This window comes from Impatiens glandulifera, chromosome 2, assembly GCF_907164915.1.
Source record: "Impatiens glandulifera chromosome 2, dImpGla2.1, whole genome shotgun sequence".
NCBI classification, from domain to species: Eukaryota; Viridiplantae; Streptophyta; class Magnoliopsida; order Ericales; family Balsaminaceae; genus Impatiens; species Impatiens glandulifera.
In genome coordinates, this window is record NC_061863.1 from 50,663,434 (window position 1) to 50,690,815 (window position 27,382).

Here is a 27,382-nt window from a genome sequence, read left to right on the forward strand (position 1 = left end):
GTCTCCTTACATCGTTTGAAAAATAATAAAATGTGAGGAGAGAGAAGAGAGTGAAATTTTGTTATTTTTTTGGCTAATTAATTGGGCCACATCATTCTCTTCCTCCCTCAAATTCCCTCTCCCAATCATTTTTTATTCGTATAATTTACTTTTTTTTTTTAGTTTTTATTTATAATTTAATTAAGTAAGTAAGTGTTATTATTCAATTGTAGTCTTAAGCATTTTTTAAATAATCAAATCAAAATTATATATATTTATTTTATAAAAAGTTACCTATATAAAATTAATTTACAAATAATATAAAATAACATTTACAAAATCAAAACAATCAAATAAAAACTTATATATTATATGTTAAATAATATATCAAATTTGTAAAAATTAAGAAAAAAATCTAACAATCTTGAAAAGAAAGAAAAAAAAAACTCTAAAAACAAATTTGTTTGAGTATTGTAAGGAATAGTGAAAAAGTAGAACAAGTCGAACAAACCAACTAAGTGGTGTCGAAATAATTTTTACCAAATATTTTGAGCGGTAGTGAAAATTATCATGGTCTGTATGTTGATTAATAATAATACTGGAAAATATTTTATCAAATAATAACCAATCATCTATATATATATATATATATATATATATATATATATATATATATATATATATATATTATATATATATATATATATATATATATAAGCAAAATAAAGAAAAAATAATACCAGTAAAAATCATTCAATTAAAAAATCAGTTTAAATAACTTATTATTTAACAAATGAAAAATAATTTAAGAACTCGCAACTTCATTCATTTTATTCATAAAAATATACTGGAAAAAAAGATTATTAGAACAATTAGCAACTATGAAATAACTCATCCAAAATTTGGTGTATGATTCAAATTATAAAGATTTGAGACGATAAATCTGATTTAGCAAATATGATATCAAATCGAATAAAAAAATATCAACTTAAATCTGAGCGGTGAAAAAAAAAAGTAACATCAAATGCTAAAATAAAATAAAATATATTCTCCATCGAGAAATATAGTCGATTAATCCTAAGGGAAATGATCGAAAAATTCAACGTTATTTCTTGAACAACAAGGTAAAATGACTTTTTAATTTTTAAATTTTGTTTAAAGAGACAAGAAAATGAAATTTTGTAACATAGAAAGTAATATATCAAAATAACTATAAATATAATGATTCAAGAATTATTATAAAAAGAATAAATAAATGTTATTTATTCATTAAATATACAAACAAATATTATCAATAAATAATATAGGAAAGAAAATTTGAAGGCTATTTGGGAGCAGGGCCAGGTGTGACAGGGTAGCCAATTCCATGTCTTCTGGTGGGGAAAACAACAAACAACATACTACAGATAACCCCAATCATCATCGGAACAATATCCAACACCTGCTGAGTTCCTTTCTCCGGCTTCGGGTAAAAGCAATTCACCACATTCTTGTCCCTCATCGCCACCGTCAAAAACACAAGCACCGAAAGAAACGCATGGATCGAGTCAATCACTCTCACCCTGTATTTCCCCAGATCCGGCACTACTCCTCCTCCACTTCCAGATGCCCCTTCCGGGTCAAACAGCCACATCCCTTTTCTAGTAGCCATACCGTAATAAACCTGGCCGTCCGCCGCCCTGAAGCTGTCTGTGAAGGAACCCAAGAAGCAGGATGCCGCTAGGATAGACAGGAAGATGATGGTCAGTGGACCCGTGGCGCCATCACAGGTTCCGTTGTTGGTAGCCATCGGTGTCATGAGTTGGAAAGCCAAGAGGGTTCCTGTTGGAAGGAGATTGGCCAGGTTTGCTGTGCCGGTTAGTGCCTGGGAGAGGGCTGAGTGTTGTTGAGGTGGTGGAGCCGGTCGGGGTTTTGGGGTTTCAGGTGCATCGTTTGAGTCTGCGATGTTGGTTGTTGTAGTAGTAGGTCTTTTTGCTATAACAGACATATTGTTTTGTAATTGTGTTGCAGGGAATTAGGAATTAGGAATTATGCCAATGAGAATAAGAAGAAGAAGTTGGATATAATAAGGAATGAGGGTTAAAGGTTAAGGGTTTAGGTTTAGGTTGATCGGTCGTAGGTCCAAGGTAAGTAATTTGCTGGTTCCTTGATGTTTCTTTAAACCTATAACTAGGTGTCTTAGTTTGACATGTTACCCCAATTCTATTCTATGTTGGTGTCTTGACTTTAATAATTAATATCCCATTAGTCAATCATCTTCTTCATTTTCAAATGGAAAAAACCAGCCTGGATTGGGGAATATTAAGATAATTCCAAACATGCATAATAAAATAAATAGAGCCTTAGCTAGCATATGCATATGCATATGTAACATTCAACAGCAATAATTATATTATTTAACTTTAATTTATTGTATTTCTTGAACGTGTGTCTTCTTCCTTACTCCTATTTTTATTTATTTACTTATAATTCAATACAATGAAATAACTTAGTTGACTAGATAAATGGAACTAATTGATAGAAAAATAATAACCGGTCAAAATAAATATATCATTTGTTTAAGAATCAAACCTTAAATATGATTGGGAGAGACGTGAATGTAATCACTTAAACCCAGTTTAAAAATAAATTATTAGTATTAAATTTTTATATATCTAAATCTTTTAAAATATATATTCCTAATAGTTTTAAAAATAAACTTATATTTTGTTTTAAATTTTTTAAAATTAAATTTAAGCCCTCCATCTCTAACTTTTATTTTTTCATTATATTCAAGTTTCTTAACTATCATTTATACTTTTCTCTATAAGGAGAGAGATCGTGTAAGGATAAGAGAGTAAAATGTTTGAGCAACCGAACGAATTATATTTTATGAAGCACTCTTCTAACTTATGTTAAGTTAAACTTAAATATATTTTTAAATTATATATAATATATATTAAGTTTGTTATATATATATTTATATGAAGTTTGTTATATATATATATAAATATTTTTTATAATTTTCAAAATTATATATATATTTTCAAAATTTTAATATATATAAAAAGATAAATTATTGGATATATAACTAATTTGTTATTATATATATAAGATCAAGATAAATGAAAACCATGACTTATCTTGATTTGATGCATCAATATTGGTTTGGTTCGTATTTGAGCTGAATTTGTACTAATTTTAAAAAAATAATATTCTTTATTATATTTTATATAAGTATATATTAACAAATACGGGTTATTTTATATATATATATATATATATATATATATATATATATATATATATATATATATATATATATATATATATATATATATATATATATATATATATATATATATAATATGTTAAAGCTTTATTATCATACCTAAATTTCCAATAGGGGCTATAAATGTTAAAGCATAATTTATTGTCTCATTTATATTTTGTTTTCATTAATACAAAACACCACTGTCTAAATAAATGCAAGGTGTAATGCTATTTTAAATACATAATAAATATGTGGATCATTTTAATAAAAAAAAAATTAATAACAACAAAAAAATTGTTACAAGATGATATAATTAAGTAAGTTATAAGACATAAACATATATTAATGATAGATATACACACACATAAACAAAATGAAATTAAGAAAATCTTGAGGTTTAATATCTCTTATTTGTTTTCCTTAAATTAACTTTATTTGAATCAAAAGTGAAAAGAACTAGAGTAGTTTGCAAAATATAACAATAAGCTTCTTCTTCTATATGCTAATTAATTAATCTCCTCCTATATATATAATAAGAAGAATTAATAAAGATGATATATATTTATTTATTTTATAGATAATAAAACTAATCGGTAAACCTGGCGCAATGTGTGATAACACTGCATCCACGGGTGTAGGGATTGGCCTTAGTACGTTGATTGCAGTTGTAATAAGACTGTCCTCTCTTCTTACACGGCACGTTATTTTTCTTCAATGCTGCATAGCTTATGTAACGAGCCGGCTTCTGTGCCGCCAGCATTCGGCTGCCACCACCGCCGTCTGATTCCTCCATCATCATCGTCGACGCCGTTCCCATTTCTGTCCATGGTTGGTCGTCGTCGACGACTGATGAGGCTACCACCCCCAAGGCCAGTGCAAGCAGCATAAAAGGGAATATCAACTGAATATAATGCATTATAGATATCAAAGAAATATAGAATGGGGATTTGGTAAATGGAAAGATAACTGGCTAGCTAGATAGAGCTAAGGCAGGCGTTATTAGTTAATTAATTAATTAATTAAGAAGAGTCATTAATTAAGGGTACTAAATTTGTGTTACTTAGTAATGGTGAAGACCGGTTCTTACTCATATTAGTTGGACAATAAATCCTTTAAATTTTGACTCAATATTTATTTTGAAGCCCTCTAAACAAATACTCAACTCCTACAACTCATTTGTAACGAATGGGAAGAGCACTTGTTAATTGCCTAATTAATAAGATAAAAAAAAAATTACTTAAAATTTCCCAATGAACTTTTAATAGTAAGTTTAAAGGGATGAATTGCACAAAAGATCCTACGGGATCTCTTATTGCCCATGTTTTCTAATAAAATGGTAATATTTTTAAAATAAATAAACATTTTTTACCGTTTTACTCTTTCCTGTCAGAGAATAGGAATCTTGACTCTTTCCTGTGAGTGAGGAGAATAGAAATCTTGTAACAAGAGTTAGAAAATATTTATTATAAATGAATATTATATAGATTGTGAAATGAGTTTGGAAAAGAAAGATTAACAAATTAAGTTATTTTTTATAACCTTACTTATTTCAAATAAGTTTATAGACATTCTTCAAAATTCATATTCATAATCAAATTTAACTTTAAATGTTAGTATTTTTTAATGGAACAAAAATTGTTTCAAATGGTATGAAGCTTCTACACTTGTAGAGATAAAGTATATCGCTTTCGGATTTTTTATTTTTTTTATTTTTTTTATGATAAAAATGTAATATGACCTATATTTTCTTATTTTTTTCAATTTAATTTACTATTTTTTTTTTTTTTTTTTTTACGTAAATGAACAAAAACTCACCTTCATTTATTCGTTTTATCTATAATTTTTTTTATTTTCTTAAATCCACTTCAAATTTTTGTCAAGCTCACCCAATATTTTAACTTTTGGATCCATCTTTACTTATTCTTATTCTTGAACCTATTGTAGTTGTAAAAGAGTAGAAATAAAATACTCAATGCACTTGGGGGATTAACAAATTCGGTGTAGAATTTTATTGCCAGATGATCTTGACATACATAAGTCAGTTATATATATATATATATATATATATATATATATATATATATATATATATATATATATATATATATATATATATATATATTTTAATATTTGACAATTATCCAATTTTATAATAGTATTATATTAACCATTTAAACATGCATTGATTTAGACGATTGACTCGAAGGCAGCACAGTAACGATGGTTGCTCCGAGAGGAAAAGGTCATTTCGATCGGTTGTGGGCGAGGAGGGATTCGAACCCACGACACTGTAGTTCATAGCCATGTGCTCTACTCCTCTAGGATACAGGTCCTGCCCCGTCTCAACTGGATCAGTTCACGAGAACGGAAAGACCCTAAAAAAACTTTTCCTCTCCTGAATATTCTCTTTAGTTGCGCAATTGTGAAAGCTCTTCACTCTCCGATCTCTGGATAAACAGAAGTCCAAGCCAAGATCGACATTAGCAGCAATTAAGCTTTCCATGGCTGATTCTTATTAAAAGTTACCCACTCTTAGAATCATTTAGAAAATTAGAAAATTAAATGACTATTACCTATATCATGGAAATTCTTTGAAGGACAAGAATTAAGTGGTGAAACAAAAATTGCTTATCTCTCGCTTTCAAGCATTCCAAGGGGCTGTTCTCGATCTCGCTTGACGATTGTTGACTCAACATTTCGTGCTTAGTTTACATGCTCCCCTCCATCCTGATAGTCAACTAATTCGCTAAAGAATATTTAGCCGTCGTCGCCGCCTATAAGATATCTTAGGACATGCTTATTTTTTATTCAATGCTTTTTTTTTTTATTCAAATTGCATTTGTCAATCAATCAAGATTTGTCCTCAATAGAGTATAGAGTTGGTTGGTCTCGTCCTGTCGCACATGAAAAATTACCGGTATCTTTTTGTGACTTCGTGTAATTTCAATATAAAATTATTATTAGTTATTTGATTATAATTTAAAAGGTTAATCAACTATCAAACCTTATATGAACCAAAAGAGTTATTTAAGCCCCCTCCTTCCTTATTCATAATTGTATTTATTATTTTTATTTTTATTGTATTTTTTGTTTGAACATAACAAAATAAAAATTAGTACGACACTATGCAATTATGATTTTCATTTTTTTTTTATAGCGTTTGAAAATTGAACATGTAACATTTTGTCTATTAAAAATTACCTTTAGTACTTGAACTATTTTAATGAAATTAGATATAATTATTTTTTTCTAAAAATATATATTTACTTCAATTAGGAAAATTAATACACTAAAAAATAGTTTAAAAAATCCACTAAAGTAAATTTACAAATATAAACATAATAAGAGCATACAAAAACAACTAAATGAATATTTTCAAAGTTATAAAGTAAAAAAAAAAAAAAGTTAAACTCTTCCTAAAAACATATATTGGTGAATCCTATTTTTTATTTATTTATATTTATGTCACTTAGTATAAAAATAAATATATTCTTTTATTAAATTTAACTAAATTAAATTGATTAAAACTTACTTTCATGAAATTGAAAAAATTAAGTATTTTACTTAAGTGTCTAAGAAAAATAAAAAATTAATAAATCAAATAAGATATCTTTATAATTTATTAATTTACAGGTTAAAATTATCAATCATATATACTCTTACTTTATTTTAGATTTTAAGACTGTCATAGTTTATTGAATTAAATCAGATTTGTAACTTAATTTAAAATATTATTTATTTTAAAATATATATATATATATAATAAGTTTAATTCAAATAAATACTAAATTATTTAAATTAAATAATAAAATATTTGTATGAAACAATATCTTTTAATCAAATATATTTGAACCTCCCTATAATGAATATATCAATTTATATAATATATACACAATGAATATTTTTGTTTTCAAGGTATAAAATTTTCTACTACTACTTATTCTCAAATAATTAATCAAAATTTTAAGATAAGATAGAAAAATCTTTTATCTCCTATTGCCACATTCTCATTAAATAATATATAGTAAAAAAATTATGACTTTTTTCCTGCTTCAAAATGAATATAAATATTCCTCTAGCATAAAATATACATGGTGCACGAACTTGGTGGAACATCGACCATTTTAAATATTTATTTATTTATTTATTATATATATTATTTAAGTAAAAATTTTAATGTTTTCATTAGAAGTTTAATATTCAAACTCTAAGATGCATGTATCAAATAAACTTAAATAATCAAAATTTGTTCAATTGTACACCTAGTTTACATTCAGGGAATGAGAACTAAACTAAATTAAAAAAATATAAACTTAAACAATTAAAAATATAAAACGTACTAATAAGAAAACACTATTATAACGAAAAAAATTAATTAAAGATAATTTGCATGACACTAGTTGCCATGATTCCCGTTTCAATTCAAAATTCTTTCTCATTGAGTTAACTAATAAAATTAAAAAATTAACTAATTAAAAAAGATTTACTTTTATTATTATTATTATTATATATATATATAAATAAATATAAAATGAATTTAAAATAATAAATAAATAAAACTAAAAGAAGTTATATTTATAAAATTAATTACTTAAATTTATTTAATATATATATATATATTTAATTTATAGGTATAATTTTTCTTTTAATAAAATTGTATCAAATTAAAATTATCTATAAATAGTAAATAGTAAAATCATAAAATGGTAAAATTTTACTATTAATAAATTTAAAATCATATATAGTAAATTCAAAATTTTAAGTAAATATTTAAAAACTTAGTCCGAAATTATTCTCTTTGATTTTGTTAACAATTTTATTTTAAAGTATTCCTGTTTTGTTGGAAAAGTAGGCTTTGTAATTGTAAAATAGATTTAGTTGTATGGGATAAAATACTCCTAGGCTTTGTTTTATGGGCCACTTATCTTACTAATTATATTATTTTGATCTAGAATTATCTTGACTTTTTTTTATACACTTCTCTAAATGAAAATTAAACTAATAAATAAATTATATATATATATATATATAATTGATATTTATAAAAAAAAAAAAAAAAGTATTATATTATTTTAATATAGAATTAACTATTTAATACTATACTTACACACCTCTATAAAGAATATGTTTGGTAATCCTAAAATTAACATTATAATTAAATTTGAGGGTCAATTTCAATTATCAAATTTAAGTGAATCTTCCGTATTAAGAATTGAAATTAATATTATAAAAGAATTAAATTTAGTGTAATTTTATAATTCTCAATTCTACTTATTTTAAGTCGGTAACTTGGAATTTTAATTTAATTTTATTTATTTATATTTTTTTAAACAAAATAACTTATTATTTTACCATTTAAAATAGGATTAAAATTTTCAATCGATAATTATTTTTTTAATTTAAGATGTTAAAATATTCAACCCATGTCTTTTATTTATTTTATTTGTTTTAATTTAATAAGTTAACATTTTGAATTGATATATATATATATATATATATATTTTTTTAATTTTAATAAGTTAAAATGTTAAACTGATATTTTATTTTTGAATTTATGAGGTTAAATATTGAACGGATATATTTTTAGTGAAAATTGAAACAAAAAAAAACCTCTTACACTTAAAATATAATAATTGGTTGTGCTAAACTAATATTTTAATAAAATTATTATTATTATTATTTTAATAGATTAAATTATAATTTTATAATTTTCTTAAAAATAATAATTAAATTATTTCTAATAAAAATAAAATTATAATTTCAATTTTAATCCTAATTTCACTCGTTCATATATTTTAAATTAAAATTAAACTAATAAATAAATTATATAGTATTATATATTTTGGTGTTTATAAAAAAGAATGAAAAAAAAAAAGTATATATATATATTGATTTGTTTGTTTGTATGTGTATGTGTGTGCGGTATAAAAGGCAAAATCCAGCGTTAATCTCCTCATTCTTTCGCTTCGATCTCCATTCGTTCCTTTTCTTTGCAACATCACAAGGAAAGACGAGAAGAAGAAGAAGAAGCTCTCGATCAATTTCTCTCGCTATTCTCTCATATATCAGTAGTGAGGACGAAGACAAGAGAAAGAGAAACACGGGAAGACAAGGCGTTGAAGAGATTCTTCTGCTGATTACTAGCCACAATGACAGTACACAAACCACATTCCTCCGAACAACTCCATGAAGACGACTCTCCTTCGCATCAACAGAGTCTTCGCAAGCAATCTCGACGGGACAACACAGGAGTTGAGGTTGAGGGAGACGACGCAGAAGAAGAAGAAGAACTGAAAGATACGGTTTCAGAACAACAAGGTAAGTTATCCTCTCGCTTTACACACAATGCTTACATATTCATTCCTTTCTATCTCCCGTTGATAATCGATTGTTTACCTGATTTGTATTTCTTTTCAGATTCCGACGGTAGCCGCTCATCCGACGACCTCGCAAGACTACCTGAGTATATATAACCTCACTCTATCTTAATCTCTATCATATGTACTCGTTTGCATGTGTTTACGTTTGATTTCCACATCTTCCTATAACTTCGATCACTTGTCAGTTTGACCGCGTCTACTTTATTTGCTTCTTTACTTTATCTATCTATCTGCCTTCTAAGTTGGCAGCCAAACTAATTTTAACCTTTCTTTCTACTACTCCCAAGATTTTGAACTGTGCTGGTTCCTTAGCTTAATTAAACTTCACGGTTGCTTGTGATTTTCCCCGTGAGTGATCGAAGGAAGTGGTTCGTTTATTAACTGACTTCTTCATTTCAGAGATTTAGTGTTCAGTTTGGTTCGTATATAGTTCATACGCTGATTCATTCATTATTAAAGATGAACATGTTGCATGCTGTCATCTAAGATTACAATTTTCCCTATGACATTAAAAATAATCTGATTGTAATTGCATTGAATATGATCAGAGCTTGTTTATCATCGAGACTGTAGTTTTATAATGTACCTTTAAATCAGCCTGTCGAACATTTGGACTATTCTGCAGCTTTTTAACCTGCTTAAATATATCTCATCCAACTGCAATTTCCTCTAGTTTAATAGCATATATAGTTTATTTACATTTTTGGATTAAATTGTCTTATTTATTTTTATTTTTTCTGTTTTGGAAACATTGTCAGTTCATTTAGTTTTTGTAATGCTTTGGACTCATGTGCTAGTTCTTTTGCCCGAGTACTATAATGTTCCCTCATGCGCCCTTGTGACTTGTGAGTCCAGGTATTATAATTGGTACTTTTGACCACCCATGGATGGAACAAAGGACCATCTTTAGAAATTTAACTCGGATTTAGACTAGGATAAGTGATAATGTCCCACGGTGAAGACACTGCAGTATATATTAACTATTTATGTGTGCTTATGCACTAAAGTCACTTCCCAATATACCTTTTGGGCTTGGATTACGGTGACCAGTTGTTTTGCCTTAGGTGTTATACTTTCAAACTCAATAATTCTATAAATTTTTAGGCTTATGTTTCTCTTGGCATGTGGAAATAAAGTGCATCTGTTAGCTATATAAGGTTCCTGGAAAATACATTGTTGCCTTCTTATTTGATAAATCTAGGCCTTCATTTCCTGTTATAAATACCAGTATAACTTGAGGGGAAGAAAATAACGAATTTTTAGATACTCCGAGATAATTGGTCGATGTTTTGTATTTAGACTTTCAGGTGAGTTCTGGGTGCTATGAATGACCATTTACAAATATTTTTCTCCAAAAGTCGTCAGCATCATACTTTACTGTTTTACAAACACAATAAAATTTTCATTCAAGCACTTAACTTTTGGGTTATCATCCTTATAATGTTCTTGGAAAGTCTATGTTCACATATTTGTACATGCTAAGATTGTTGGGCTGTGCTAGTGCATCTCCAATTTTTCCTTTTTCTTCATTTTCAAAAATTCTGAGAAGGAAAAAAAACTTACAAAGAAAGAGAAGTCAGTAGGGAAGTAAGATACTATTCTAGTAAAATGATTTTCCAATATAAGAAGAGTTATTCCGGAAGTTGGTTCATGTATAATAAAGATGCTAGTATTCTGGTTGCCTCCTTAAAGCCATTTCTATAAGCAAATTGTATCAGCAATAGTAAATCTCAGGCTATAAGAGGACTTGCATCCAGTATAGCATAAATTATAGATCAGTATTGTAAAATAAAGAATGGCTGAAAGTGAAAAATCCTTTTCCTAAACGGTACAAGGAGAACTAATGATCATTCAGAAGCCTCCTATTGCATGAACTATTTGAATAATTCCTTGGTTTCTCTATTTCCTGATTGAAGTTGTAGTCTTAATAGGAGGAGTTTGTTGAAAGTTAATTATTGATGTGGTATCTTATTAGAAAGTTGGACTTCATATTAACATGCATGCATGAGATTTATCTGATAAGAAATTGTCAGAAATATACCTCTCGATCATCTATACAGCTTCTAATTGATAAATAAACAAGAAACTGGGATATAACATGATAATATAATGACATTTCACGTTTCAAAATATATATATTCACAAATTCAGATTCCTGCCAGCTAACTACTTGTATTATTTCCATCTGAAAGTTTGCTTGACATGGATGTCCGATTTGATACTGTTTACATCTGGAGTTGATTTAATCTTGATGTCTCATTGACTTCTATGGCTGAGGAATCAAAGTTAATCAACACTAGTTGTTGATCATTGTTGAACCAGCAAAAAAATAAAATTGTTCCTGGTTGATTAAAAATACTTTTACTATATCTTTAAGATGAAGATAAGGTCTTTCCCCGATTTGAGTTAACTATTTCATATTAAGGAGTGCATTGGAATTTTGTCACGATCATGTAGTTTGTATCATCATATTTTTTAGATTTTTTGTATCAAACATGGAAACTGTTTATTTCACATAGGGTATTCTTTTCTCATTTTATTTATGCCTAAATCCCCTTCTCAATGAAATCAAGTGATGTAAGGCAGAAATTAAATATTATTTTTATTATAGAGGTATTTTAAGCTTGTTTTTTTCCTGGAAGGGAAGTATAACTGTTTTTACTGTTTTTTTTCAGATGGATTCCTACCGATCTTCTTGCTCTTCGTACCTATGTCCAATGTCCAATATGTCTAGGTACTAACATATGCTACTTATGTTTCAGAGGTGTAATCTTAGGCCCAAATAATAGTAAATCTTTTCTGGAATCAACAAATATATATGATTGGAGTTAAGGCTAGATCTGGATATTAATATATGTGTGAGAGAATTCTATCAAGTCAAAGTTAGAACCAGTTGTGAGAATATAGAAGGGGCAATGAAGTGGAATTGAGACTACTTCCCCCTTGGGTTACATATATTATAATTCCTCATTCATTGTGTTATATCAATTAATGACTATTTGTAATCTTGAATTAAAATGCTTATATATATAATAATAAAATTTATGAAATTCAAATTAAAGTGCTCATCACATCAACACTTAACTTCAAGTGACTAACAAATAAGCTCTATGTTCAACGCTCCCGTCTAGTAATGTTCTCTCAACTTCTAAATAATAATTTTCACTTGTGGTTGGCCAAGACATAATAATATTAGCCTTTTTAAGACCTTATTCTGGCAATATCCTATTCAATATTGGTTTCACACTACCCTGTAACAAGGACTTTCTGTAGTCTTTTCATTTTCTCTATCTCATTTTAAGATCATATGTGAGTGGAAGTTCTGTTCGAAATACCACATTTACTTTACTGCTTGGGCTTTTGCTCTGTTTTAGTTAACTAACTAATTTTAGCCAAAATGGGTTCTTATTCTTTACTAATGAATCTTAATTTGACTAAATTGACAAGTAAATGTAAACATGTCAAAGTTATGACGTCACACATAGTATTTTTTCACCTTAATTTAATGTAGAAATCACTGTACACGGTTTTAAGATTATGTTTATCTATCAATTATAACAATGTTATGCACTTTGTTGTACCTAAACAGGTATTATTAAGAAAACTCGAACTGTGATGGAATGTCTACACAGATTTTGCAGGGCATGTATTGATAAGTCAATGCGTCTGGGGTATGTAACAGAAACCTCTGGTCATTAATATTTTGCATTTTAAATGGATCTAGTGCTATGCAAACAAATATATTTACATGGAGTGCTAAATGATTTTTTTTGTTGCAGTAACAATGAGTGTCCTGCTTGCCGCACACATTGTGCAAGTAGACGTTCTTTGAGAGATGATCCAAGATTTGATGCAATGATTGCGGCTTTATTTCAAGATATTGAGAAGTTTGAGGAAGAGGTGAGAGTATTTCATATTCTGGCTTTAAGATTTTACTTGAATGCAAATAGGGTTGAAGTACCATCCTGCTGATTGAATACTACCTGTTTTCAGGAGTTGGCATTTCATGAAGAAGAGGTGTCTCGCAATAAACAGGTATGCTGAGCGAATTATTTGAAATTCTCGCTTTGATTTTACTGCTTTCATTTTAGTCTAGCTCGTTTGTGAACTTGCTTTTGATATAATATTGTTAAACAGATTCAAGAGTCAATTGCTCAAATAATCCTGCGACAATCAGAAGCAGTTCCGGCTAAACGTAGGAAAAATGGTAAAGAGGTCTCCACAGTCACTGCAAGATCTCAACGCAATTATCGCCATTCTTACTCCAGAAGAAAACGGAAGAATCGTGACACAGACCTCGAAGGGCCTGATGAAAATGAGGTAGAAAATGACCATGAAGGGAGAAAAAACTCCTCATCAGCTGATGATGCGGGAAGAGAAACTAAGTGGAGAAGATACAATAGGAGAAATATTGGAACTCGGCCTTGTTCATCAGCTATGGATTCTGATAACATATGCATTGATAATGACTTGGAAATAGGCAAAGAAAGCAGAGGAGTTTCTTTCACTCCCTTCTTTAGTACAGAAATACTTGGTTGGGGTGGAGCTGCTGCTCGGAGCAAATGTCTTCGTTCCACTCGCTTAGCAAAGCTGAAAGGATTTCTTGAAAATTCTAAAGTAAATGACGATAAGGTATGCGTAATGTGGGTAATTTCTTTGTGTAGCTATGGGACTAAAACTATGAGTTGTACATTTTCCTTTTCACAGTTAGACGATGTTCATCTTATGCTTATTCCCTTGGACACAAAAAGGATGCCATGCCTGAAGCAGCCATATCTTTATTGTCCACCTGGCTTATTGGTTGAACACCTTAATCATGTAAGTAAGCATGTCTCAGGTGACCTTTTTCCATGTCTTATTAACTACTTGCTGATAATCCTTCAAACATGTGTTAGCCAAGGCAAAACCCTTCCTTTTGATTTTGTGGAGGTTGAGAACTGCCCCACTGAATATATCCTCCCAAGCAAAAAAAACGGCATGCCAAACTTCACAAAATCATAGTTAGTGAGATGTTGGACCTCTTTGACTACTAGATCAAGTTGTTAATAAATTTGGGCTCGTTCTTGTTAGTGTAATTGCTTGAGTTCCTTCTGCAGTGAGCATTTTGTTTAGAGTGTTATAATAGGTGATGTGGTTCTCTTTGGTTTGGCTTTATTTGATGTGCAGTATGTTGCGAGAGAGACAGATTTGCAAGCTGAAGATGTTGAAATCCTCCTTGTGAGGAAATCCAGCATCTTTAAGGATGGTCAGCAAGGTAGCCGAATGGAAAACAATGGTGGCGGCCCATCTGAATTGCTTGATTTGGGCGATGAAACAACAACAACAACAACAACAACCGGACTGCAGGCTTTACAAGGAAAAGACACAATAGGAGAACTTCGAAACATGTCTGCTTCGGACATGAGTCATCTGGTGAGTAGTATTAATTAATTGTTAAGAATAATATGGCGGAAAAAGGGTGTTAGATTTTTTAACTTTGGAATTGCATATTTGTGTTTCAGGTTTTGGCTTATAGGGAGACACAATCTTCTAATGTTTAAAGTAAGAATATATATAAAAAAAAAAAAAAGCCTCAGTGTGGCTAAACAACTATATATTGTTATGATACATACTCTTCTTCTCAGTTGTCTTTCAAATAAAAACCAAACCACATTTGTGAGCTATCGTATGATTTTACAGTACTTCAAATTATTTTAAATATGCCACATTTATTGAACAACTTATTCATCAAACAAAATATAGAAATTATTGTTTGTTGAGTACTACCCTAAAAGTTTAGAGAATCCACATTTTTTTTTCTCCATGTCCTGATCAACAAGTTCATTCACCATTTTATAAAAAAAAATATATAGGGAGGCTTATTTGGTGGGTGTTTCCTAGTTCTTGTATTAATTTGCAGATGGATCCTCTGTTCCCACATAACCTCTCCCTTATTCTCTTTTTTTTTCAAAAAAAAATATCAATTTTACCATTCCCCTATGAGAAGAAACAGGAATGCTCTAAAGGATTACCCTAACTATTTTCTTTCTCGTACACTTTCATTATAATAATTATATATATATAATTATATTACTCATTCTTTTATAATTAAAATAATAATTTTAGTTAATTTATTAAAAATAATTATTATTATTTAAATAATATAAATTAATAATTAAAATGTATATATAATTATTAATAATAATATAGTCATTTTTATATAATTAATTTACATATTATAATTTAATAATAAAATTATAATAAATAAATTAAAATGAAAAATATAAAAACATAAAAATAAAAGAAAATTTTAATAAATTTATATAAAAAAATATTATAAAAGTTAAATATGAAATATTTTTATAAAACCAATTATACAATTTATTTTATTCACTATTAGTATATAATATTTTTTTTTTAATTATTTCATATTTATGTTTGATTAAATATTTTTTTATTAGTAATTTTAGAAAAAAAAATATATATTGGTAATTTATTTTTTTTGAGAAATCTTGTAAATAAAAACTTTAAATTATCCAACCTTTTTTGTTGTAATTTAAAATATATATATATATATATAATTAGTATAATTAACTAATATTTTGTGTTTATATCTTTATTATTTTATTAAATTATGATATGGTTGAATATTGTATATAATAATTATAATTTAAATAATGATAATATTTTATATTTTTAATTATAATTATAATAAAAATTGAATTAAGATATTAATATTAATTTTGTTACAAAATAATAATAATCCTTTCACTCTAATTAATCAAAATACTATAACGTTAATGATAATGTTTACACATTTTTAATCAAATAATATATTTATATCAAAAATGAACATTTTCAAAATTAAACATCATTAATTATCAAATAATATATAATTAATGATGCTTAATTTTCAAAATATTCATATCGTCGGGTCGAGAGTTGTGATTAATTTGAATATATATGTGAGAGTAAATGGAAATTTGGATCGAATTGTGGGTTGACCCGCTCATAAACTTAAAACGGTTAAAAATAAAATAAAAAATACTATAGGTATGGTTGAAACTTGCAACCTAACAAAAATAAGTACACCTCTTTAATCAACTAGGCTAATAACACTTTATATTTTCAATTCAACATCAAATTTGATGAACGCGGTGGTTTATCAATAGTTTTTAATCGATCGTAATTCTCTTTTTACTCTGCGTTATAGATTTCACTATTATTAGTGAACAATAATGGAAAAATTCCGTCATATTTATAGAGATAGGGGACATAATTAATATTGATATAGTAAGTCTCGTCTAGACTACTTTAATGGTAGTCTTTATATTTTCTCTTTCACTCGTTGTATGGGGAAGAAGTGGACTCTAGATGTCAAACTAATTGAGTTGAGAAATCAAATTGTATCAATTGTTTTAGAGATCGTTCTGCAATATGAGAATAAATGGATACTTGAGTCTGATTGTGGGTTGACCTGCACATAAACTTAAAACGGTTAAAAATAAAATTTAAAATGCTATCACATTTTTATAATAATATTTTTTTCACGACTTTTTATATTATTATTCATACAAATATACAAATACACGGAATACATATTAGTTTGAATAAATTGATAAAAGGAAGACAATAAATCTGGTTGATAGCCTAGTATAATATGAATTATATCATCATGATTAGATTAGTATATAATAGTTAGAAATTGAGATATATTTATATATTTTAAATTAAAAAATTAACAAAATTCAACTTTTCATGAAAAAATGACTGAGACATAAATTATAAAAGTAATAGCTAAAAGTCTGAAGATTTATTAATGGCTATAAATGTATTGCTTGTTGCATCACATAAAGCCATCATGAAATTATTATAGATAAACTACTAACTTTTGTGTAAAAAAAAGTAAAATATGTTATATAATAATTAAAAAAAAAAAGGAACAGTTGTTTTTATAAAAGAACTCATGAAATAATTTAATGTATTTTAAAATGTTATTATTGTGATTTTTTTAAAATTGGTTCGATTAATTGCCATTTCTGATTAACCGTTGAGTTGGTTTAAAAATTTATCGTCATTTTAAAAAACTTTGTATGTGTTAATATTTTGGTTTTATTGAATTTTATACTTTTAATTTTCTTATAATGTCATATTAATTTAGGTGTACTTTAACCTATTTTAATAACAATATTATTACTAATTTGTTATAAGATTAGTTCTAAAAAGCCTTTGAGTTGGTTTAGGAGTTACCGTCTTTATTAAGGAAGATTGTATCTTGGTCTTTGTCTTTATTTTTTATTTTTTTTTATGATGCTATATTAGTGGGAAATTTGATTAAATAACCTCAAAGATGAGGTTATTTGATTTGGTGGTGGCTTGCTAATTTTTTACTTAGCGAAATGCATTTAGCGAAATGCATTTAGCGAAATGCACTTAGCGAAATGCACTTAACGAAATACTAAGCACTTAGCGAAACGCTAAGCAGATCTGAAACGGAAACACATACGATCTAATCAGAGATTTTCTGCAAATATCAACCAATAACAAATAATAACCTAACGAAATGCTCAAACATGAACCAATATGAACCAAATAACAAATAAGAATCCACAAATATGACCAAATATGAACCAGAACGAAATATGAAAAGATTTTTGAAATGAAGAAAGTGTAAACATGAACATAACTCGAATTAGATTTTGAAATGACATCTTCCTCGACCTTCAAATCCTTAGAATCGGAGACTTGCATACACAAAACCCTAGAATCGGAGACCTGCATGGAAAATAGATTTAGGGTTAGTTCTATATAGATCTTGTAAATATGTATAGATAAAAACATAAATGGATTATGTTAAATCTTGTAAATCTGTATAGATCTGTATGAACTGAACTGTCGCCTGCAACCTCCGTCGGAAAAAAACTAAGGAAATGAAAATATTATAGTATTTATACTAACCCTAATCCACTTAGCGAAACGCTAAGGGACTTAGCGTTTCGCTACAAGGGCAATATCGTCTCAAAAAAAATTGCAAAGTGGTAGCCACACCAGATCAAATAATCTCATCTTTAAGGTTATTTAATCAAATTTCCCTTGCAAAGATAATTTGTTATGATGTACTTTTTGTTAATGACTTATTTTCTTTATAAAATCTGTTGGGAGGGAGAGTGAAAATATATTCTTCTTCATTTCTTATCATTTACGATTCTCCAAAAGAGGCGATTCCTTTTGTAAATTACAGCCTTTTGATTGCTTCTACAGAGAGATTTCCAGTCTATGGAGGTGAAGCCGACGACCTTCCTACCGGCAGCTCTGATCCTGATTATTATCACCGGCACTGTCGCCGCCGCCGCCGACGATTATGTCCGGCCTCAGCCGCGAAAGCTCATACATTTCCCCTGGAGTCGGAAGTCTGCTACTTACCCACAACAGGTTTCTTACTCTCTCATCCATTTCCTTTTCTAATTTCTGGTTTCTTATCTATCGATTTTATATTGGTCCAAGGCTAATAAGGAGTAATTAATCGAGGGCTGAAGCGGGTTACTCGATTAATTATGTTTTCGAGGAAGTTGATACAGTAATCTTTTTAGTTTTAGTATATGGAGAACAAACAATTGTGAGGTTATCTTGGATTTGGTGAGTGTATTCATTGAATTGGAATTGGAATTTACAGGTGCATATCTCATTAGCAGGAGATCGTCACATGCGAGTGACATGGGTTACTAATGGTGCGCATGCATCATCAATTGTTGAATATGGAACATCGCCTGGGAAGTACATCTCTATAGCTGAAGGAGAGAGTACTTCATATAGTTATTTGTTCTATAGATCTGGAAAGATACACCATACAGTAATCGGGCCTCTGAATCATGACACTTTATACTACTATAGATGTGGAAGTGAAGGTCCTGAGTTTCAGTTGAAAACCCCTCCTTCTGAATTTCCAATTACTTTTGCTGTGGCTGGGGATTTAGGTCAGACTGGTTGGACTAAATCAACATTGGATCACATAGACCAATGTAAATATGATGTACACTTGCTTCCTGGAGATCTTTCCTATGCAGACTATATCCAATCTCGATGGGATACGTTTGGAGAGTTAGTTCAACCACTAGCAAGTTCGAGGCCGTGGATGGTAACACAAGGGAACCATGAAAAAGAAAATATAATCCTACTTGAGGATGGATTTGTTTCTTACAATGCTAGATGGAAGATGCCTTTTCAGGAGAGTGGATCCCCTTCTAATCTTTACTATTCCTTTGATGTTGCTGGGGTTCATATTATCATGCTTGGCTCATATACTGACTTTGATGAGTATTCAGATCAATACAGCTGGCTGAAGGTTTGGCTTCTTTCATCAAAGTCCAAACCTAATTTGAATGTCATGTTTTAGTTGTATTCTTGGTTAACCTAGATATTTGTTAGGTTTCACTGTTTTTTTTATATCTGAATTATAGGCTGATCTATCGAAAGTGGATAGAAAGAGAACGCCTTGGCTACTTACTCTATTTCACGTTCCATGGTATAACACTAACTGGGCTCATCAAGGTGAAGGGGATGAAATGATGGCTGCCATTGAACCAATTTTATATGCTTCCGGTGTTGATATTGTCCTTTCTGGGCATGTGCATGCATATGAACGATCAGTAAGCTTATTCCTCTTTAGTCTGCTTCTTCTGGTTTGATCTATCTATTTATTCTATTTCACTCATTCTTTCAAATTGTTTGTTAGAAACGTGTATATAAAGGTAGACCGGATCCTTGTGGCGCTGTGCATATTACTATTGGCGATGGAGGGAACAGGGAGGGTTTAGCTCACAAGTATGTTCTAAGCTCATAAAAGTGTTTAAACTTGTTCATTTTGCTGCCTTAGTAGAAAACAGATCAACTTACAGAAACAATAAGTATTAGGTTGAATTTTTTTTTTATAGAAAATGATATTTGCAGGTACAAAAATCCACAGCCGGAATGGTCACTCTTCCGTGAAGCTAGCTTTGGTCATGGTGAGCTGAGGGTAGTCAATTCAACACATTCCTTTTGGGAATGGCACAGAAACGATGATGATGAGCCCAAGAGGTCGGACCAGACATGGATTACCTCTTTGGCTGGTTCAGGATGCCCTTCTTCTAACAATAGGCCTGAACTAAGGACTCTACTCACGTCACCCTAGAAGTTAGAACGGTTAAAACCAGATAAATTGCTTATAACTCTTTCTTAAGAAGTTCTTTTTCTATTTTTAGAAAAAGCAATAAGTTCTTCTGAGATATACTGTGCCATGCTTGTACATATACATGTCTTGAATGTTATTGCTGGCAATATTGTCTAATATATATATTGAAATGCATTGAAACTTGAAAGGAATATACATTTGATATAACAGAGCTCTTGGTATCAAAGAAATTGAATTAGGTTAGGGATGACAATGTCCCCATACTTAATACATGTGAGTACTCGGTTCGGGTATTTCAAATCGGGGAATGGAGAGTTTGTGAAATCTGATTTTAATTTTTTTGGTTAAGTTTAAAATGATATCTTAAATTCTATGTCACTACAAATCTACCATAAATACACGTTCATTTTATTTTCTATTTTCCATTACTTAATCTTCATTTTTTTTAATAACAAAATATTTTATATCAAAGTTACTTTATTTTTTATTTCTTATAACTCTTAATCTTCAAAATATTTTTCTCTTTATTCTCATTCATTTCTTATTTTTAAGTTCAACAATCATAACAAAGTTATAATATTTTTATTTGTATTTTTAATATTTAATATATTTAAAAATCAATAAATATAAATTCATATTTTAATGGAGTGATAGAACATCTATCGAAAATCAGAGATACAAATAGATACACTCATCAGGTTTGGATCGGTTGGTAAATAAAAATTGAGTTTATTGAGAATAAGTACTTTACTACTAGATAGGTAGAATACCTGTTGTCATCCCTAATTATGATTAGTGGTTTCTATTGTTTTTGCAAATCCTTTGAAGATGCTCTTAACCACCCTATCTTGTTTCCTTGAAAACAGAGGAATGGCTTTTTTGAGATTGAAATAATTGCTTAAAAAAACATTTTACCAAAATTGACGAAAAAACGTCCAAATAAAGTAATACATGAAAAAGAAAAACGAGACAAAGCTAAAAGCAAAGAGAGCCCTTTCAATATGGATTAATAATGTCAGGCAAAGTTGAAAGGGGACCAGTCAGTCCTAACTTTAGCCAATATGATAGAATTCAAAACCAAACCGGCAAAGTTGAAAGGGGACCAATGTTATATAATTCAAAACCAGACGTTCAAGTATCACGCCTTATTTTGGGAAATGTTCTTATGAAACATGTTTCAACTCTCTTTTCTCCAACTAGTAATCAATTCTTTTATGATCCAGAGGAGCTCAAATCTTCATCAATAAATAAAAGTCTAAAGCTAAAAATTGTCTATTTTAAAGTTTAAAAGACATGAAAACCACTTCCTGATCTCAAAATATCTCATTTGGTCAAAACTCTGAAATCATAAGAAGTTTTATATACACTACTACTGCTACCTATGGTCCTGTTTGTTTATCATGTGAGCCAATGCTGTGGAATAGTGAAGCTTCACCTGGATGTTGTTCCTGCAGTGTAATGAAGATGATGACATTCCAGATGAACTCTAAAAACACATTTACACGAAAAGTATAAATATCAAAATAATATTTACCATGTCAGACAAGTGAACCACCTGGTCGCTAAAACAACCCGGAAAAAGCGTCGATGGGAAACCAAGCTTTCCCTGCAACTACACAAGTTAACGCAAGGTTATTTGAATGCACATTTCAAAACTATATAGACATGGGTTTAGAACATACCAGGGGTAAAATGTCCTGTTGATTTCTATAAACCCCATCGCAAGCAGAAGACATGAAGTTGAGTTGTCCCTGCATATATGATGGATACTTAACATGAGCTCGCTCCCCACAAACAATTTTATTGGAAGAACTAGGGTTCAAGAAAATGCAATACCGCTTCATGTAAAAGTTGTTGAGCATCATAATAGACATCAGGAGCTGATATTCTGGAACCGATCTCCTATACCAATCAATTTGTACGAGGATACATCAAAAGAAATATTCAAATGTTATTTTTTAATATTTGAGAACTTCATCCTGGAAACAGTACATACCGTTCCTTGAACCATCTGGGGAACATACACGTGATCAAGACAGGTAGCTTCTGAGTTCAAATGTTCCTATGTATGTAATAGAAAATTAGTTACCGTGTTCATCACCTAGCCTATTATTGTAAATCCAATGGATGGTTAAAGGGAAAAGAAAGATAATAAAAACAAGGAGACATAGGTTATCCAATCAACAATCTGTTCATGGATCACATTATTCAAATCAACCAAATTACCCTTTATTTCTTGAAAAAAACTAATTTTTTATTATATATTATACCCATAATGTCTTTTTACCCAAAAGAAAAACCTGATTTGGAAATAATAACTTGGTTATTCAAACAACCCACCTATCAAACAAGGCCCATGACTGCCAAAATAAATTTGAAAAATATTCCCAAGGAAAAGTAACACATCTATAGAAAAGTATTGAGTTAAATAAAAAAATCCGGATCCATATAAATATTCAAAATCTAAATATTAAATATCTACAATGTTGTCCAATTTCATATGTTTAATTCTTCTTCATGATCATTAATAACTCTTTCCTCCTTAGATCAACCATCCCCATCACCTATACCTTACCAACTTTGTAAGCCATCAATTGGCTGCTATCTAGAACTTTTAGTATTTACTTCACAAATTTCCTTTGTACTTCAATTCAATTAATGTGAGTTCGTTTGGTCAAGAATGTTCTCCCCAGTTTCTAATGAAAGAACAACATTAATTGAAACAAATGGAGTATTAGTTAATAATGTGATAGTTCTACTAACCTGCTGCTTCTTCCGCACTCTCCTTTTGTTTTTTTTGGTCAAACTCTTGCCTGTACTATTTCCTTCATCGTTTGGGGAACACCGAGTGGGCAATGGTATAGGATCTAAACTACTCCTTACAGAACGGTTCATAACCACACACCGCTCTGTAGCTTCATCTAGGATATTAAGGATGATATCAAATGATTCCTCAGATAATGACCCTTCTTCTCCCAATTTGACAGCTCGTTTACAAAGATCATTAAATCGTTGTACCCTACTACTACTCTGAATTGTCTTTGACATGGTTTGCCCATTCTTTGCACCTCTAGTCCACCGCTTCAGTATGTATCTCAATGGAACACTGGAGATGTTCAACATCTGGAGTACCGCAATAGAATGTCTACAAAGAAATCCTTTATATTGAAAAGTGCGACATAAACAAAAAATACGTGACTCTGTATCATTCCATGAAACAATAAAATTCCGCCTCTTTTCGAAATCATTGACACGAAAGGTTACACTTGTCTCGTCATCTTCGCATTCTTTATGCACACTACACGCATCTATTCCCAAAACCTCCTCTTGGAATTTCTTGAATACTGTATGTGTATAAAGGGTTGACATTTGTTTCTCAAGTGGCGAAACAGATTTTAGAGATGATGTGGAATCAGCTTCGTTTTCTTCCTTGTATATTGTGTCTAGAAGAAGTTTATACTGTTCAATGAACTCCTTGAATGTTGACTCTTTGTGAATGTATCCAGTAAAGATAGAAGTTACACTCTCGGTTTGGTCTGCCGTACTTATCCCTCCAAAAAACACTTCATTCATGTAGGCAGGAACCCACTTTCTGCGATTTCCATAAATCGACTCGAACCAAGTATTATCCTGCAGCCCGAATTTGTGGACCATGTTAAACCAACTAATTTCAAATTCATTTTCCGACCAGGATTCATTTATGCATTCTGTAAATTCCATCAGGAAATTTTCGGAATTGTTGGAAACCTTTTCTAGGACATGCCACAAACAAAAACAGTGTCGTGCCTTAGGAAACACCTCCACAACAGCATCTTCTAATAATTTCCCTTCATCAGTAAGAACCACACTCGGGGTTTGACCCCCAACTGCTCTAAGCCATGTTCTCATGAGCCAGACGAAAGTTGAAGTCGTCTCTTCACCAACCAGTGCACATCCTAACAGCATCAAATGGAGATGGTGATTCACTCCAAAGATGGGAATTATTGGGACTTTGTATCTTCTATCTTTAACATAGGTCGTGTCGAAAAAGACCACGTCAGAAAAATACTTATAATCGTGTCTAGTTTTAGCATCAATCCAGAGTACATTTTCCATACGACTTTCCCCGTCCAGATCTACTGCATAAAAGAAATTAGGGTTCTCGGCTTGCATAGACACAAAATAATCTAATAAAATTTGAACATCTTCCTCATCCAAAGCCAACTGAAGTCCCTTCTTTTGAGAAAGTTTTAGGTCGGGCTTGTTTCTCCCCTTGACATTAAATTGGAAGTCGTCTGGACAAATCTCGTGGTTATGCTCGTTTGTGTAACCATATATAAACCATTTCCCATCCTGTCTTCTCTTCATTTGCATACTTGCCTTGCAACCAGTTTTAGGGCATGAACGCGGATTAACAGACGTATTTGACTCCCTTTTACTACCAAATCTAGAACATGCTACCTTTACATCAATGAATTTTCCCGATTTCTTGGACCGCCTACTCGCTTTGATCGTAATGCCAAATCCAAAAGACCTTGCATATTCTCTGTAGAAACAATACGCTGCTTCCTTAGTTTCAAATTCCATACCAATCTGTGGCTCAAGATTTCTCATCTGCTCGTTGGAGTAGGCATTATTAGCATCCTGTGATCCTATGATACTTTTACCACATGCAACTCTTTCCAAAGAAGGAATTCTGGTCATTACTTTTACACTTGTGTTCAAATTTGCATTCAATTTCTCTTCTAAGCCAGAAGGCTGCTCAAGATCAATATCCATGGAGATGTTTCTCAAGGAGATTCCATTACAAACCATAAGCATTTACCTAATGTGAGCACAAATTTTCAAAAATGTCAAATCATTAGGTTTATAAAAAAAATCAAATCTTCCTGAACCCTAGAAGGTGGGTTGAACTCTATGCTATAGAATTCTCAAGAAATACTCATAATCACCACAGACACTAAAATTTCCAACCAAGCTCATGACCTAGTAAATATTCTATCAGAACAGACAGAGCCCGGAGACGTACAAATGAATAATCTGAACAAAGGGTTAAGTTATCGGTCAGGATAGAAGCAATTAACCTGATGGAATAGATCAATTATCAATCGTCTGTTAAACGCTTCCAAGCTATGCGCCTTCTTCTTCATCGCCTTGCCATAGATTCAAATTTCACAGGTTATGTATACCTGCACTGCACATATAGACTTCATTTCAAAACACTGAGTAAGCTCAGTTTCTTAATATGATTCAAAATCTCATATGGAAAACTCAGAGAAGAAAGTGTGTTTGCAAATGAAGTCAATTTTATTTGTTTACAATATATTTAAAATGTGATTTAAGAAAAATAATAATAATAATAAACTACATATCAATGAAATATTTTATTTTATATAAAAATTACTTTATATTATTATTATTATTTATATATTTTTAAATATTTAATGTAAATAACTATTAATAAGTTATTCAATTTTGATTTTGCAACCGAAATGGTGTGGGAGTGAAGTAGTATTTTCGAATTTGATTTTTATTTTATTATTTTATTCCGACTTTATGAGTATTTTTATTTATATTCTTTTCGATTCGAGTACTCGATTTTTGGCGGATACTTATTACCAAATTAAATATCTATAAGATTATAGATTTTTAAAAAATAAATATAACATATTTGATTACTTTAAAGTGAGAGAAATAATGTTTTGTTACTAAAAGAAAAGTTAGAAGATTAAGAGCCATGATGAACTATTAAGAGTAATAATTTTAATAATATTAAAAAAAAAAAAATTTAAGTAAAGTGTAGATAATAACAAAATAAATACGATCTCCAATTCCCATCCTTATTAGGTACATTCTCCCTTTCCATACTCTACCCGATTTAAAATATCTCAACTCATCAACATCGAATATCATTGTTATCCCTACTAAATATGTATTGCATATTTACAAATATGAGTATAAAAAGGGAAAATTAGAGTAAACAAAAGAGATAGAACTCGTATATTCTTAAACTAAGAAAAAAAATCTATTAATATTAAATAGGCTAACATTTATATGTCTAGTTTTTAAATGTTGGTTTGATTAAGGCATCATTTCATATTTGGGTTATAAGGATAATACCTGTATTTTTTCTAAAAAAATCCATGTTTGACCAAATTAAATAAAAACCCAATTTTTTTTTTTTCTTTCAATTTTACCCTTCTAATTTTTTACTTATTTTTATCTTCTCCTCTCAAATTTCATTTTCCACTGATTCTCTAACCCAAATCATATTTGATCTAATTTTCCAGACTAACCCAAATACAGTTCATATTTTTTTAACTTAAATTAATTAATATATTTATTTAGAATTTAGTTTATATAAAAAAAAGTTAGAATAATTTTTTTTTATAAATATTTAGTTTAGATGAGGTATTTTTATAAATTAATTAATATTTGTTAAATAAATATATTAATTTTATTTTTTTAGTATAATTATTTATTTATTTGAATTATTTAAAATTTAAATGTTATGATAAATAATATGATATGTTATAGTTAGATTTATATGGGGTTTTAATTTTTATTTAAGGTAATTAATAAAAATAATATTAAATTTAATTAAAGGATAGTTTTGGTATTTTAATTAATAAAATGAATGAT

At 29.5% G+C, this 27,382-nt stretch overlaps 5 protein-coding genes and 1 long non-coding RNA gene across 6 annotated transcripts; 2 read left to right on the forward strand and 4 right to left on the reverse strand.

Annotated features, from left to right (window-relative positions):
• Window positions 1-1,257: 1,257 nt before the first annotated feature.
• LOC124927329 (protein DMP3) lies at window positions 1,258-2,014 on the reverse strand. The gene has a single exon (XM_047467726.1). The coding sequence runs from the start codon at window positions 1,964-1,966 to the stop codon at window positions 1,304-1,306; it is 663 nt and encodes a 220-aa protein (XP_047323682.1). The 5' UTR covers window positions 1,967-2,014; the 3' UTR covers window positions 1,258-1,303.
• Window positions 2,015-3,818: 1,804 nt separating this feature from the next.
• LOC124924853 (protein RALF-like 19) lies at window positions 3,819-5,053 on the reverse strand. The gene is made up of 2 exons (XM_047464842.1): window positions 5,048-5,053; window positions 3,819-4,133 (listed from the first exon to the last, which is right to left on the reverse strand). The coding sequence occupies exons 1-2, from the start codon at window positions 5,051-5,053 to the stop codon at window positions 3,819-3,821; spliced, it is 321 nt and encodes a 106-aa protein (XP_047320798.1).
• Window positions 5,054-9,185: 4,132 nt separating this feature from the next.
• On the forward strand, window positions 9,186-15,292 carry LOC124927412 (putative E3 ubiquitin-protein ligase RING1a). The gene is made up of 10 exons (XM_047467817.1): window positions 9,186-9,550; window positions 9,650-9,695; window positions 12,288-12,346; window positions 13,202-13,283; window positions 13,392-13,512; window positions 13,606-13,647; window positions 13,750-14,244; window positions 14,320-14,430; window positions 14,779-15,024; window positions 15,114-15,292. The coding sequence occupies exons 1-10, from the start codon at window positions 9,382-9,384 to the stop codon at window positions 15,150-15,152; spliced, it is 1,410 nt and encodes a 469-aa protein (XP_047323773.1). The 5' UTR covers window positions 9,186-9,381; the 3' UTR covers window positions 15,153-15,292.
• Window positions 15,293-18,759: 3,467 nt separating this feature from the next.
• Window positions 18,760-20,968, forward strand: LOC124926581 (purple acid phosphatase 18-like). Its single transcript, XM_047466832.1, has 5 exons — window positions 18,760-19,023; window positions 19,265-19,933; window positions 20,049-20,237; window positions 20,324-20,412; window positions 20,539-20,968. Exons 1-5 carry the CDS (start codon window positions 18,868-18,870, stop codon window positions 20,759-20,761), a joined length of 1,326 nt encoding a protein of 441 aa, XP_047322788.1. The 5' UTR covers window positions 18,760-18,867; the 3' UTR covers window positions 20,762-20,968.
• An 815-nt stretch (window positions 20,969-21,783) lies between these two features.
• On the reverse strand, window positions 21,784-22,413 carry LOC124928216. The gene is made up of 2 exons (XR_007098464.1): window positions 22,296-22,413; window positions 21,784-22,209 (listed from the first exon to the last, which is right to left on the reverse strand). It is a non-coding gene; the product is annotated as an uncharacterized LOC124928216 (long non-coding RNA).
• Window positions 22,414-22,416: 3 nt separating this feature from the next.
• On the reverse strand, window positions 22,417-25,644 carry LOC124924854 (protein FAR1-RELATED SEQUENCE 2-like). Its single transcript, XM_047464843.1, has 4 exons — window positions 23,525-25,644; window positions 22,758-22,823; window positions 22,598-22,663; window positions 22,417-22,512 (listed from the first exon to the last, which is right to left on the reverse strand). The coding sequence occupies exons 1-4, from the start codon at window positions 25,559-25,561 to the stop codon at window positions 22,417-22,419; spliced, it is 2,265 nt and encodes a 754-aa protein (XP_047320799.1). The 5' UTR covers window positions 25,562-25,644.
• Between the last annotated feature and the right edge of the window lie 1,738 nt (window positions 25,645-27,382).